At 43.6% G+C, this 15,795-nt stretch overlaps 2 protein-coding genes across 4 annotated transcripts in view; both read right to left on the reverse strand.

Annotated features, from left to right (window-relative positions):
* LOC117449460 (synaptotagmin-2-like) overlaps window positions 1–12,168 on the reverse strand; it is a 67,336-nt gene extending 55,168 nt beyond the window's left edge. For 2 of the 3 annotated variants that reach the window (XM_034087160.1, XM_034087157.1), the window contains exons 1-2: window positions 11,935–12,059; window positions 11,767–11,833 (exon numbers count right to left, since the gene is read on the reverse strand). The gene's annotated coding sequence lies outside the window, so the exon portion shown is untranslated. The other variant, XM_034087158.2, reaches the window with a different exon arrangement.
* A 1,318-nt stretch (window positions 12,169–13,486) lies between these two features.
* On the reverse strand, window positions 13,487–15,251 carry oard1 (O-acyl-ADP-ribose deacylase 1). Its single transcript, XM_034087588.1, has 5 exons — window positions 14,941–15,251; window positions 14,621–14,786; window positions 14,081–14,139; window positions 13,877–13,989; window positions 13,487–13,758 (listed from the first exon to the last, which is right to left on the reverse strand). The coding sequence occupies exons 1-5, from the start codon at window positions 15,079–15,081 to the stop codon at window positions 13,611–13,613; spliced, it is 627 nt and encodes a 208-aa protein (XP_033943479.1). The 5' UTR covers window positions 15,082–15,251; the 3' UTR covers window positions 13,487–13,610.
* Between the last annotated feature and the right edge of the window lie 544 nt (window positions 15,252–15,795).

The raw sequence follows: 15,795 nt of genomic DNA on the forward strand, positions 1-15,795 counted from the left end.
CCACTTAAGCAGGATTTTAAATGAGGAATGTACTCTTGTAAGGGAGTACCATTCAAATGTAACATTGGTCATTTTAATCTAGTAAAGTATCTGAATACTTCTTTCACGCCTTAGACGAAAATAACTCACGATGATGACTGTGAATACAAAAAAGATGTCCCCTTATTTTTCCTGAGAATGTGAAAAGGTCAATTAAATGGTGCACGCTCTGTGGATCTTGTCAATGCCAACTCCACTGTGTCCCTGGGCGCAGTGTTGACAGTAATGTGGCTCCTCCACGACACATGCTGTAAAACTCTCAAAGGTCAATGGTATCCTGCAGAGGAGACACCACAACTAACCAGAGGAGTCAATTGTTAAGCAACTAGGACATGATCCCGCTCTGGCTTCCCATCAACCATCATAACCATGTCTCTGCAGTGGTATAGGTGAGAGTTTAGCCCCTTCACTATCAGCGAATCTCCTGAGCTAATGAGTAATTGCCCCACTGTGTCAAGGACATTTCATAGGGACGTCTGAGACAGAGAGAGAGAGGGGGAAAACACAACTAACTATCAAGCTCACTGTCACAGCCCCGTTGACGCATTTCAAATGAGGGGGCACAAACCAGCCTTGCCCTAGATAAACGGTACCCTGCACTGCATTGGAAGACTCTCTACAGCAGTCAGGTTTACATAACATCACACACACACGGGGAAGCACATCACTGCCACAGCTCCATATGAAAAAACACTGGATGAAACCCTGCTCGTTTAAAAATCACAGAGGAATTTCTCCCTGGGTTTCAACACGACTCACAGGTGCACATTAGATATGCTTTTGTATTATAGTCGTTAGAGATTGGTGTATTTTACTTGGATTTCTAATATTTGGTCAGGGAAATGATGCCGTAATTCGTTTCTGAGTAGAACTGTTTGCCAAAGGAGATCAATTGAGATGGAAAATGTGATTTCACACCCACATTCAGGTCGTACAACAATTATATGTGTTTGAAGGTCAGGATAGGCAATGGTTTGTAGGGTTAGAATAATTATATTGATAGGGGTTTGGGCAGAACAAATAACCCGTCTTGCTACTGATGCACAGCCATCGTACGCACCCAGTCTAAGCTGTATAAAGCATCGTTGTTAATTTGTTAAAATTAACAATTTTAGTGTTACTAAATGTTTGAGATTGAAAGGTTTCTGAGGGATAAAAAACTTTATATATGCATCAGGAAGCCGTTGTAAGAGTTACACTTTTTTACACTGAATGTTAATTTGAGTTTACCATTAATAATTGCTACCTTTTGTCTTAGGTTTTACTTTGTGTGTATACATGTTTGCACTCAGTTGATGTGACATTTTCCACAATAGGAAATCCAAAATCTACTAACGACTTCACTCTCTTTCGTTTACTATCAGAATTTGCCTACTCAGGTTCATTAGAGCAGAGGAGACTTGAGTAGATCCTGAAATAAGCATCCCTTTTTATTAAATCGAGATATTAAGACGGGAATGACCTTGAATCAAGAACGCATCTTGAATCCTACCTGGCAGACACAAGAGGGGAACCTGGGAGAGGGTGCGGCCTTTCTGAGATGAAGATGGACACGTTATTTCTGACCAAGAGAGAGGTTGCATGTTTGCAAACCAAATTGAATTCACCAAGTCTGTTTCAGACAGCAAGTAAGGAGTTTGGTAACTGCAGTGCATAAACCAAAATGCAAAGAAAGCACGATGTGGAAAATAAGACTTTGAAAGGGTCGTGATTCACCAAAGCTCGGATGTAGTGCACTCCCCTCCAGCAGAGAACAGGGTACAACCCAGCACCGCCACAGCGACATCTTGAAGCTTCCCCCACTTTCGTTTACATAGTTCTCCTCCTGAGCTGTCAGATATTACACAACCATCTCATGCGAGCTCCTGGCGACTAACACATTCATGCTACAATTCAAAAGGCATTCTTGTTGCAACCAAAAGACACACAATGGATCTCTGCATCATGAGGATTTGTGAAAAGATTCAGGAAAACTCTCCAGATTAGAATGAAGATTCTGAATGTATTTAGGCACAGCTCTTCAGAAGGCAACGCTGGGAGAGGGCTCATACAAAGGGATAAAGGGACGGTAGCAATTATTTCGATCAATATAGAACAATAAATGTCCTTCTTGCTGGTCCCAACTATTACCAGCCTTATCATAGATTTTGAAACCCTCCATTATGCTCTTGGAGAGGCCGACCAATTTGCCGACAAGTCAATAATCTCTTTGGGAGAGATCGAATCTGAAATATGTCTCCAAGTTGGCTGGCACACACTGCCTAGGCAACAACAAATAAAGTCATTCAGTTGTCATAACTCACTCTTTTCAATACCGAAGAGAGGTTAAATTAGTGGACATGAATTTATTTTTCCAACTGACACTTCTTGTTATTGGAGTCTGACTCAAAACAGGTTTGCTGAATGCAAATGAAATCTTTAATTCTGTGGACGGCAGCAGCTCTATGACTTGCGCAGAGAATGAGTAAAGAGGACGGTTCGACAGAGTGGAGCAGCTTCAGCTTTACAAAGCACCGTAAGTGACCTGCCACTCACACCCCTTGAGTTCATTCAAGTCCCAACAACTGGAGTCCCAACAACTGGAGTCCCAACAACTGGAGTCCCAACAACTGGAGTCCCAACAACTGGAGTCCCAACAACTGGAGTCCCAAAAACTGGAGTCCCAAACGGTAGATCAAACCTTTGGGATGAACCAACTCGCACGGACACGATTTGTTTATGAGGGTATTTTTCCACGCTGTATTCAAAACTATGTTGATAAGGATGCTGCTACTCATTTTTAGCCATGGGTGAGTACTTATTTGTCTTTATTTTATTACTAGTGTGTGATTTTTCTAAATGTAATAAATTAGCTTTCCCTTTATTATAGTGTTCTTCTTTTACCTGCTATGCCACTTTTGCTGTAACGCTGTACATGTCCCCGCTGCGGGAATAATAAAGGCATTCTTATTCTGATTCATTAGATATGAATAGTTGTATACACTGCTGGAAAGAGGATATCCCTAGCTTTCTAATGATATCAGGATTGTTGTTGTACTCCAAATATTAAGCAAAATATGTCACATTATATAATGACTGTCACGAGTCGTCATTTTGGGAAAAAGGCCTTCAAAGTTTCCTCTCGATCTGATTGATTATTAGCAAATGATCAAAATACTACGGAGGGAAGATATTTTGGTTTGGATTACTGGTCTACAACAAGTAAAGTGTCTCTGTGCATCATAATTCATCCTTTCATGAGTAAAACATGTTTTCCCTTTGATCCTTATTCGTCTGTCAGTCGCACGACAGGTAAGACACACAGGGATTGTTTTGTTCTGTCTGCTTCGTCTGCACACTGGCCTCAAAGAGAAAAGAGGCAGCCTTCATGCTGAGCTCCTTCTCACAACGCTTAAATACTCTCCTTCCTCCTCTCTTCCCCTTCTACTTGACTCTCTTTGGCAGACATTCCATTGCACTGTGTTTCTCTAATGAAACACGTACACCTCAGATGTAAACACAAAAAGGCACCGATCACATATTTAGACGTCAATATTAAGAAAGTCGTAAAACTAATTAAAAGACAATTACCACACACACTCATAGAACAATTCCAAAGCCTTTGTGTTTCTTAAAAGCAGAATTGTCTCCTTTTTTTCAGAGTTTCTGTTGACGTTTGCACCGCTCCAAGCGCTCCGAATGTCAGATGGGCAGATTCTCACTTGGCAACGCTAAGAAATGGCAACTCCGCTCTCGCACTGCAAATCCCGTGGGACTGCAGAGAGAGAGAAAAGAGAAAATGTCTCCTCATTTCTAAGATTTCAGGGGACGGGAAAAAATATATTTAATGAGGCTCTGAGATGTTTCTCCAAGTAGAAAAACAACAACGTCAGAGTCTGCTGCCAGATGCCTTGGGGGATAAGAAGACAAATAAAGAGGATAATACATACAAGACCCTTGAACTACATTTTAAAACAAAGCGAGACCCTGAAGGCGATTTCTGCCGACAACTGTTGGCTAACATGAAGTCCACCATTGCTATTGAGACAGATTGAATCACCGCCTTGGTGATATTGCAGCTACACGATGAACTCTGTACCTTTCTGTGGCTTTTCTCTTCAAGGTTAAATAGTATCTGCCTCCAAGTGCACCTGATAATGTGGAAGTTGTAGTTGCGGTGTGATTTGGTGGCTCGTGGGGGACTGGAATGACACAGCTGTCATTACCAGCGTCCTCCCTCTGTAGAGAAGCTTGGAGACGACACAGGGAACATTTCAAAAGCCTCTTTTGACAAGGACACATCCTCCCAGCCGCTTTTGGCAGACACTTCCCCACAAAGAGAGGCACTGCTTTGAGTTAAAAATAATCAAAACGGAAATAAAAGATATTCAACACAATACGGATAACACTGAATACACTGTTGAGATTTGCTGTAAAGCAGAGGACATGAAGGCTGGGCATGTTGCAGCAGAATAGATGTCAAGAACTGGGAGCAGCCACAGTGATGATCAGGTTAAGTGACAGGGGTGCCAGCAGTGCAGCGAGAGAGAGATGTGATCAGCGGCCAGGCATTATTGCCCCGGAGACACGGGAGTTAAACCGGTTCCTGGGCTCTGACAGCACCAAAGACCAACACCCTTAGACATCCTGAACCCAAACATGTCTTTATAAACATTTATTCATATCCAAGAGCGATCCCCGAAGACCCTGACTCCATCTTTGTCAAATATGTGCATGCATGTGCATCGTAATCCATGTGCCCACAGTGAGCCGAGAGAAGGGCTGAACAGGCAGACGTCTAACAGGCAGGGAGTTTAAAAATAAAACTGAGGAGAGAATAATAGAGATTGTCTCAGAGCACAAAGAGCCTGACAAAAACAGCGGGTATCCGACAAGAAGAGAGTTTCAAAAGAATCTCACCATGTAGACAACACTGAACAACAACCTAGAATCTGTAAAGGAGAGGACTAAATATAACACCGTCCTGCCGGATGAAGCCACTCCTCCTTCCTCGTGGTCCAATTCAGACAGACCAGATGAGAGCTACACCAGATGTGTCATATAGGAAGCTGCTTTGCTACAAATTGGATGATTAACAGAGCCGTGCAGCCAGCATTGAGTCACTTGGCTCCGAGGAGAGTGATTGGCTTTGAGGGCCGAGGGACAGATGGGACGGGGACACAGAGCTGGACCGGTGTGCCTCCTTGGTTCTGCATCAACATATCCCTCCTCTGTGTGATTACACACTCACATGGAAATACGAGGTGGCTCTATTTATAGCAGGGTTGAAGCGGCTTGTTCTTCATGGCAAGTTATCTCCGCCTTTAGCTCCTCCCCCTTAACATTAATTATGCAGCTCAATGCAGCACTCCGAATCCCCACTGCAGCTCACCCACACTACTCTGCCGTTGTTCTCCCACTCTCCCCGTCTCAGTCTTCTACAAACCAGTGTTTCTTTATATTTCCCTTCTCCATTCTCAACCACCCACGGTCGGAAAACGGAATCTCCCTCCATGCTTAACCTTGAGAAGTTGAAAGGAATAAAGACATGACTGTAGCAGAAAGATATTGGTTTTTTTCTCAATACATTTAGCAAGGTGAGATCAGACGAACCTGTGAAGTCAAGGTGACACATTTCTAAAGCTTTCATGAAATGTCCTTTGTTACACGTGTTTCCCAGCACCGTTATAAACACAATCATTCAGCACATTTGATGCATGTGAACGCATACATTTTGAATAATTACACGTTGGATTAGTATCTTTGGTCGCAGCGTGACTCACAAACAGCATTTATTCTTTTTTGCTTTATCAATTTCAAAGCCTGGAGCTGATTTCTGTGCAAATCCGAAGCAAACATGGCGTGATGTGCCGAGGCAAACGCACTTTCCAGCTCAAACACCTGTCTGGCAAGGTGTAATCGACTGAGCTACACCCGAACGCAGCGAGAGACACAATCAGGCCCTGTCACAGGAAGCAGAGAGTCCACACTACGCAACGTGAATCAGCTACTTCAGCAGAGAGGAGGGAGAGCGTATGAAGAGGGCCGCGCTCACGCTTCAGCCGTCCACCCCCCCGGGCAGGCAGTGGGGTGGAAACGTAGCGACTGTTTATGAAAGCAGAAACAAGCTTCCCCTTGGTTTCACGGGATTAAGATTCATTTCACATCTGCACACATGTGTTTGTGTGATGGCGTGTCAGCTAGGCTGTATAATTAATCCAACTTCAGCGTCAGGCTAGCCTGTGTGACTCATTCATGCACGTCCTGACTTCAAACTGAATAAATAGCGTGTTTTCCTTAAAGCAATGGGCAACATCACATAAAGGTCTTGGCGGCGATTCATGCCATCATTATTTGTAATTCGCCACACAGAGCCTCGTCAACGAAATGTCAAAGCACAGGCATACACACAGAAGCTATTTAAAGGCACATGGTGTTTGTCTCTCCATTGTTGCCATTTCAATAAGCTCAATAAAGTCTGTGTCTTTGTTTGCAAAGATGCTCGCACTGGAACACAAGCAAACAGCGAGGCAGATGTTCCTAATGAGGAACACACGACCAGGGAAGGAAGGATCATTCGGCTAGTATCGGGTATAGTTCATGTGTTCCAGGCTTACATCATCCAGGGGGAGCGTGAATCAACGACCCCCTCTCTCTACATGAACGTGCACTGGCAGGCGCGGGTCGGCTGTTTGGTCACGAACACCGTGCTTCTGTCACGCCTTCAGAATCTGTGCATCTTCGAAATACCACAATGTACAGCGCCAGGTCAAAAGCGCTTTGCGAGGTCGCCTCCTGCGCCATGCAGCTCTGCGGCTGCAGGGGTCTTCTCAGTGCATGGAACCGCATGGTGAGCAGAGAACGCAGCGGGGGCTGGGCACTGCAATGTACTGCAGTGCTCGTAGCTCTGCTATGCACACCCACTCTCCTCCATTCGAGCTCTGCCTCTGACAACCTCTCAATCCCTCGCTCTGTCTCTCGCCTATACGAGTGTCGTTTGTCTTGCATTCCTCACTTCCCTTTCCTCTCATTGCTTTCAGTCCTTTTCAACCCCATTTTCTACACACTCTAAGATGTCTGTTATCCATGTGTACAACCTCAGCTCTTGTAGTCTTCATGTCAACGAGCCTGCCCTCTTTCGCTCATATGCACTTGACAAGCAAACATTTATGTTCATATATGTATACAAAAAACGTCCTGTAACCTTTTCCTAGAGAGAATAGTAAAGGGGCCTTCTCCTGGTCATGGAGAGGGCACACACACACACACACACACACACACACACACACACACACACACACACACACACACACACACACACACACAAACACACACACACACACACACACACACACTGACTTTACAATACTCCACTGTGTTTCTCACGTGTCCTTCTCCTATCACCAACAAGGTCGAATCACCTTAACCATCTGCACACTTCATCTGTTCAACAGCACAACATACACTGAACACAAATATAAATGCAACACTTTTGTTTTTGCTCCCATTTTTCATGACATGAACTCAAAGATCTAAAACATTTTCGATAAACAGAAAATAACCATTTCTCTCAAATATTGTTCACAAATCTGAAAAACTCTGTGATAGTGAGCATTTCTCCTTTGCCGAGATAATCCATCCCACCTCACAGGTGTGGCATATCAAGATACTGATTAGACAGCATGATTATTGCACAGGTGTGCCTTAGGCTGGCCACAATAAAAGGCCACTCTGAAACGTGCAGTTTTGCTTTATTGGGGGGGTCTGGGGGGGTCCGAAAACCAGGCAGTATCTGGTGTGCCCACCATTTGCCTCACGCAGTGCAACACATCTCCTTCGCATAGAGTTGATCAGGTTGTTGATTGTGGCCTGTGGAATGTGGGTCCACTCCTCTTCAATGGCTGTGCCAAGCTGCTGGATATTGGCAGGAACTGGAACACTCCGTCGTATACGCCGATCCAGAGCATCCCAAACATGCTCAATGGGTGACATGTCCGGTGAGTATGCTGACCATGCAAGAACTGGGATGTTTTCAGCCTCCAGGAATCGTGTACAGATCCTTGCAACATGGGGCCGTGCATTATCATGCTGCAACATGAGGTGATGGTTGTGGATGAATGGCACAACAATGGGCCTCCGGATCTCGTCACGGTATCTCTGTGCATTCACAATGCCATCAATAAAATGCACCTGTGTTCGTCGTCCATAACATACGCCTGCCAATACCATAACCCCACCACCATGGGCCACTCGATTCACAACATTGACATCAGAAAACCGCTCACCCACACGACGCCACACACGCTGTCTGCCATCTGCCCTGAACAGTGAAAACCGGGTTTCATCCGTGAAGAGAACACCTCTCCAACGTGCCAGACGCCATCGAATGTGAGCATCTGCCCACTCAAGTCGGTTACGACGACGAACCGGAGTCAGGTCGAGACCCCGATGAGGACGACGAGCATGCAGATGAGCTTCCCTGAGACGGTTTCTGACAGTTTGTTCAGAAATTCTTTGGTTATTATGCAAACCGATTGTTGCAGCAGCTGTCCGAGTGGCTGGTCTCAGACGATCTTGGAGGTGAACATGCTGGATGTGGAGGTCCTGGGCTGGTGTGGTTACACGTGGTCTGCGGTTGTGAGGCCGGTTGGATGTACTGCCAAATTCTCTGAAACGCCTTTGGAGACGGCTTATGGTAGAGAAATGAACATTCAATTCACGGGCAACAGCTCTGGTGGACATTCCTGCTGTCAGCATGCCAATTACACGCTCCCTCAAAACTTGCGACATCTGTGGCATTGTGCTGTGTGATAAAACTGAACATTTCAGAGTGGCCTTTTATTGTGGCCAGCCTAAGGCACACCTGTGCAATAATCATGCTGTCTAATCAGCATCTTGATATGCCACACCTGTGAGGTGGGATGGATTATCTCGGCAAAGGAGAAGTGCTCACTATCACAGATTTGTTCAGATTTGTGAACAATATTTGAGAGAAATGGTTATTTTGTGAATATAGACAATGTTTTAGATCTTTGAGTTCATCATGAAAAATGGGAGCAAAAAAAAAAAAAGTGTTGCGTTTATATTTTTCCTCAGTGTAGTTTCTGCTGGTTTGGTGAGTTTCTTACAGTACCTACTCTCCTCCCCTAATATGGAGAGTGTGGGCATTGTTGCTAACTGTAGTAGGTCACAGAGACAGCCGCTGTTGCTCCGCTATGTTACCCACACCATCATTTACAGGGGCAAACCAAACACCCATGTCGCACAGCCTGGGACTGAGGGTGTCAAACATGCAGGATGAGCTATGACGAGCCCAGCAGCTGCTCCATTCCCCCAGAAACAAACCCACCGATCTCAGAAAAGAGTTACAGTACATCATTAATGTACAAACATAGGCGTAGACAAAAGGTCAACTTTAAAATGAAACTCGCAAGCGCTCTTTCTCCAGCTTTTGCCGAGGTACATTCTCTTTCTCACACGTGGCCCACACTGTTTATGTTGCGATGCGGAACAGCCTGGTTGGAGAAGCTGCGATCACACTGAATTACACATACGTTGATGTGAAGCCCAGAATACAGGTCTGTGATTTTAAACTACCCATAAATCAGTGGTTAACTCCGATCCATCTCTGACACTTGCTTCCATCGTAGAGGGGGAGACTGGCTAATTCTTAGGAACAGTGAGGAGTCTCATTTCCGTTTTCCATTAAGCCGCACATGGTTCTAATCATTGCTTTCTGAATGACTTTCTCACTGTGCTGGTGGGCTCCTGCAGAGACACGTTGCTGATCGCGCTCAACCATGACATGAAGCAAAGCTTTGTGTGACAGCAGGAGTCAGAGCTATAGGGGCAGCTGCCATTACAGGTTTTACATTTCATTTTAAATGACGCCGCTCTTGTTGAGCACCATCCTCAAAATGTTTGAAATGTGATTTCAGGGGAACATTATGACTAACTGTCCACTCACAGGCACCGTGTACACCGTCTGCCTTTTATTGAAGTAATATGCATTCGATTTAGAACTAGCCCCGATATAGATGCATATAATAAGTAAGTGTCAAACCTGGAAGATCTTTGCTGCCGAGCTTTGCCGTGAAAAAGGAAGGTGGATCAATACCACAGCACCGGCAGTCACAACTTGAGCGTATAGTGATAACACAAGTAAACAAGGGCAGCAAGGACAAGGGTTTTCTGCACCTCTACAAACACACACCTCTCTTTAAGATGGACTGTGTTCTAGAAAAGGAGAGGGGCATGAATAATGAAAAGTGTGTTCACCTGGAAAGGGGAACGAGCAGATGTGCACAGCAGACTGTCACATCAAATTGGGAATTAGAAATATGTGCAGGCAGAAGATGTATTAGGTCATCTGAATAAGCCGAGTGAGAAGAATTAGCTTTGCCTTGATACAACCCTCATTCCTAAACACTGGTCTGCTTTCAAGTATTTGAGGGATCTGTCCATGGTGCTGAAATGACTCCCATTTCCTCCCCAGCCCTCTCCTTATCCCCGCCTATAACTCTGTGTTGAATAATTTAGACATCATTTAACAGCTAACAAGGATCAGTGAGTTGGGTCAGGTTAATGGTCGTCTTATAGCTACAATCTGAGGGCGAAAGGTATAAGCCCCCGGCCATGTAATATGAAAGCAGCGGTACAAACTCTACTGTTTATCCGGTTTGACGACGCTTTCCAACGTGCCCACACACAATACACTGAGTCCGTCCATTATGTCCTCCCATTCTGCAGCAGGCCAGTGCTCACACACATTTCCTACAGAGGAAACACACACTGCCCACTGCTGGACAGTAGCATATCTTCATTCACAAATGATGAAGGTCAGACGTCCAAAAAAAAGAAAAAAGAAGATGGTGGGATGTAATAATAAATAAACTGCGAATGTGCTTGAATACGGTGGTAATAAATACTGGGGGGAAAAAGCAGAAATGTGTGATAGTATGAATCATCTGTCTTTCACTGAAGACAGGTTTCATTTATTTTAGCTCATTTTACAATCATCATAAACCATATTTCAAAGTGTATAAGTACGCATTTTACAACTACTACTTTTATTTTGTACACTGTAAGCCTCATTCATCCAACCAGAGGGTCTACTTTTTCTGCATCTCAGACTAAAAAAGGTCCCAGAGCAGTGGACAAACAAAAACCAGAACTCAAACACGATCAGGGCCAAATCAATGTGTTATCTAAGCAGCGCCAATATTTCCCAGAATACACAGTGAGGGCTTGTACTATAAATCAAAAATGGGCTGAAGCACTTAAAGCTCATCAGCGCATTCACAGTATAAGGGAGAACACGTTCCTCTTATCCCATCCAGGAAAAATAAGTTCAAACTGTGACAGTGATTTTTTTAAAATATGTATCTGGTTGTAGTCGTGCGTCTTACACTGGCTGGACGCTGAGGCAGCTCCGCTCAGGGATGTAATGGGATACTGCAGCACTAGAGAACCGTGTGCACAGAAACTTGCCTAGAAGCATCAGGGAGTCCCGCACTAACCTCCCCCCTCTCTCTCTCTCTCTACCCCCCCCTCTGCTTTTCTGTTAAGTATTTTAATGACAAAAAACGATAATTAAAGTATGATGTTTAAATGTAAATGTAATGCCTAGTGAAAGGCTGAAAGAGGGCATATGAGCTATACAGTGATGAAAGGGATACCCCCAAAAAAAACTTCAGAAGTGTTAAAAAAACAGCATGCCTGTAGTAGGAGGAGAACGGAGCGGCTTACCGTTTTTTGGCCGGTCGCTCTCCTCTGGACACCGACGCTCTTCCCCTTCTCCACACGCTCCGAGACACTTTGAGATAGAGAGAACAATGATCAATCTTCTCTTACTTTCTCTTATTTCCAGTTTTAGAATGAACAAGTCAGGAGTCTAACACAGCCATGTGGACACACCTTTACCCTGTCCTCCTGTCAACTCTGCCACATATACACACACAGGCACCCATTCAAATGCACCCCAAGACTGGAGTACACAAATTGATAAAGATCTGCTCAGGGGAGGGATACAAACTACACACACTCACACACTGCAGTTTTTTTTTCTCCCTTCCTCTTGCCCACTCGCTCTGCTGCTTTTTTCCTGCTGTCTTTGCCTGCACTGCCTCCTGATTGGCTAAGCTGCTCTTCAATAACATAAGCTCTCTTCTTTAATTGGAAGTGGGCCAGTTGTGTGGTGCATCAGAAACCCTCCCGCCTTGCTCATCGCTCTTCTTTTTTTTTTTTTTTTTGCCTAAGTGCCTGTGGAGAAGAATGCTGAGCTCTGCAATTTCATACGCATCGAGCGAAGAGGAACAAAAAGGGAATGGAGGACAGAGGAGGGTGGGGGGAGTGTGTGGGAGAGAAAAGTGAGAGTGGGGGAGAGAATCAGCGTCTAAATCACTGGACCACAGTGGGACAAGCTGCACGGGAACAACGAGAGGGGAAGGGGCTATTTGGTGGAAACAGGGTAGATCTGGATGCACAGTCGCACCAGCCGCAGCGGGTTGAGGGGATGCAGCGGGTCAGATGAAAGGAGATTTCCCTGCATGCACTGCAGCGTGGCAAGGTGGCTCTGCTGCAGTGTGGAGTCTAATTGCCAGGCAAGAAGGGGGATGGGAAGGGAGGAGGAGAGGGGGTTGGTTGCAGTGATGCCGAAGTACAGTCATCCAGCCAACCATGGATGTATGGGGGGGGGGGGGCAGCCGCAGTGTTCGGCGGTTAATGCCTTTTCCTCATGAATTATTGAAGGTGCTTCAAAGGAGAGGGAGGGTCACTGACGGCAAACTACTGACACTGTTCAGACAGTCTCACTGCCACCGAGGTCCACTATGATTACTCACACACCTGAAGTACACGTCGTCAGATTATTATATGGAGCCCCCTTCAGTTCGATTATTTCAACTAATGTGATCGACGGCTTTAAATGGAGATTGTGCCGTGGTATCAGCCCTCCGCTTTCCACTTGAGCTCGTGTTAAAAGGCTTTTGCCATCCCGGGGGAAATGTATGTGTGTGCTTGACTTTGTGGTGTCGGGTTTCCTGCCACTCTTTTTCTTTTGACTCACATCTGGTGCCTCCCATGTGTCCCAGCTGCTTTGAAGAACAATACCAGAGCAGATCAATACTTGGTCCATCTGCAGAGGCAACAATGAGCACTCTAGAAGTTATACGACGCCCACGGAGAAATACAAATACACTGTTTGCTCAATCAACAACCTAATTGCCCTGGTGGATGAATGTGCAAATAGAGATGCCTGATATTTTGAGCTCAATATCCTGTTGTAAAATACCATGAAGGGACAGGTGAACAAATGCCAGTATTTTCTGCATATAGTGAGCAGTCTAGATGTGTGTGTGGAAAGCAGCCGTTACCTTGTCAAATAGCTTAAACTGGGTATAAGTGGCTGTAGATACAGATAATAGTTGATCAGTATCTTTTTTGCAAAATAAATTAGAGTTGGGTTGACTTTTGAAGTGCAAAAAAACATTTATTTTCAAGTTTTCTATACAATTTTCCACTGAAAAATGGCAACATGTGGAACAAGAACATAAAAGTGCATTTTGATGTCAATAAACTAACTTTTCAATCAATCATCTGCGCATGTTCTCCTTCATCACTTTGCTCTCTGGTCTCTCAGGGAGGCTGTAGACTGTGATGGAGATGTTTGTGGGTTTGAAGACCTGCTCCAGTATCTCTGCCACTTTATTCCACTGCAGTTTATCCAGGCCACAGCCAATACTGTAAACAATGGAGGGACAACACAAAGCATCACATTCAAAATAAAGTATTTATCGAGCATAATGTGGCTTTTGAACCCTGGATGACTATTTCTAAATTACTGAAATATTATACAAACCGAGGCATTGATATTCTGGTTACACTGTTACTTTCACAGTGTGACCTCATGTTCTCCAGGCTCCGTGCCAGGCTGTCATAGGTGGGCTTTTGGCTGGCCTTTTTCTTTGTAATCTTCAATAGCATAACAGAATAGTATCAGTAAATTATGAAGTACAACATATGTGTTAAAATGAGAGATTTCATTTTCATTTCACATATTTACCAGATAGTAGACGAAACGACTCTCTCTTTTTAGAACAGCGCACTCTCCTGTCAGCTTTTCTGTTTGGGGATAAAAAGATAATATTCCCATCAGAATAAGACGCTATACAAACGCATATTTGCCTGAGTTTGTATAATGAAACTCATAATACAAACTCAAGGCATGTTTGTTTGAAGCCCGAAACTGAAAGCATTATTGAAGAAGCCATTACGAATTCATGCTGTGCAAAATAAATGTCACAGATGTTGATTTAAAATGTTAGTGGTGATCCTTCAGTTACCAAAGAACACAAACATGGAGGAATGCATTTTGGATAAATGTGTACAAAATGATGCATCCAGAATATTGTCATGTGATGGGATGATGATCCAACTTCAGTATCAACTGATACAGAATAGATGTGGGATACTGTGTAGAATAGCATCCAGTATTTTTCGAGGCGCTTCTCTGTGCAGAACAAAATGATCCCTTCGGAAATCGATGCGCCCAAAAATAGGACACTTCACTCCTGATTAATTTTTAATAAAAGGGCTGACTCACTCTGCTCCTTTAGCTCCTCTACCCCTTTGAAGTTCTTCTTGAACATCACTGCTATGCCTGCCCCCATGCGGCAGTCCTCACTGATGCAGTGGGCCAGAGCCTCGTCCCCGGGGCAGGAGAACAGGTCCCCGGTCACATAGCTCACTGACCAGCGGTCTTCTGCAGGCTGGACGGCAGGGGGCAGCATTGCACCGTGTGGTGAAAGCACAATGACAGCACAACAAATAAACACTGGTGCATGGGAAGGGAAACTATGATTGAAACAGCCCATGTAAAACCAAGATAATTATATATGTTTTTCGTGTAGGTATTAGCTTTACCTTAGCGCTGTCAGTGTTGACTGGTCTTTCAAGTGCAGATGACATAATGTGAACACTTGAGCGGTGAGTTATTCGGTGTGTCTTTCTTGAACACTTAATAAAACTGCTAAGAGACTTGTTAGCTAGCTTATAATGCGTCATTAATATCACTTACAAAAAGTTGACTGTAGATAGCCGTTTTAATGCTGAATAAAGGTACTTTCGGTATGCTTCTGGATAGCTACTAGTCACTTGGTTGAAGCATGGGTTGAAGCCATGGTTGAAGCAGGAGCTGCCACGGAATATGCCTATCCTCTCGCGAGAAAACACGATACTTTGTGGTGGGGGCAGCACCTCCTGAATAAATTAAATAAAACAGCAGCTAGGTCACATGATCTGTCCCATGTCAGCTGACTGGATCCGAGCAATAGGAATAGGTACAAATGTTAACTAAAAATAAATAACTAATACAAAATAAAATAATAATAATACAAAATAAAATAAGTTAATAAAAAATGATAATGACAATAAAGAAATGACAAGCAAAACTACAAATAAAATACAAAATGATATCGATACATAGACAATAAATAATAAAATAATAATTAATATTGATACAATAATAAAAGAAAGAAAAAATTGTAATAAATACATACAAAATAATAACAACACAAAATTAAAAACATATATATAAATACATTAAATGTAATTATAATGAAAAAATTATGATAAAAAATACAATAAATAAATACAAAAATTAAATAAATACAAAAGCAATAAAATAATAATTCAAAAAATTATAATAATATTTAAAACAATAATAATATTTACAAGGAAAAAATAAAACATTAAAACGCTCAGCCTTATAATAAAATA

This window comes from Pseudochaenichthys georgianus, chromosome 7, assembly GCF_902827115.2.
Source record: "Pseudochaenichthys georgianus chromosome 7, fPseGeo1.2, whole genome shotgun sequence".
Classification (NCBI taxonomy): Eukaryota; Metazoa; Chordata; class Actinopteri; order Perciformes; family Channichthyidae; genus Pseudochaenichthys; species Pseudochaenichthys georgianus.

What these genes read in the sequence shown, in the direction of transcription:
- oard1 (XM_034087588.1), bottom strand. Translation starts at nt 15,081, where the DNA reads ATGACGCATTATAAGCTAGCTAACAAGTCTCTTAGCAGTTTTATTAAG. An exon ending in TCAACACTGACAGCGCTAAG is followed by an intron (nt 14,787 to 14,940) that starts GTAAAGCTAATA and finishes CCTGCCGTCCAG; the next exon opens with CCTGCAGAAGACCGCTGGTC. An exon ending in AGAGGAGCTAAAGGAGCAGA is followed by an intron (nt 14,140 to 14,620) that starts GTGAGTCAGCCC and finishes ATCCCCAAACAG; the next exon opens with AAAAGCTGACAGGAGAGTGC.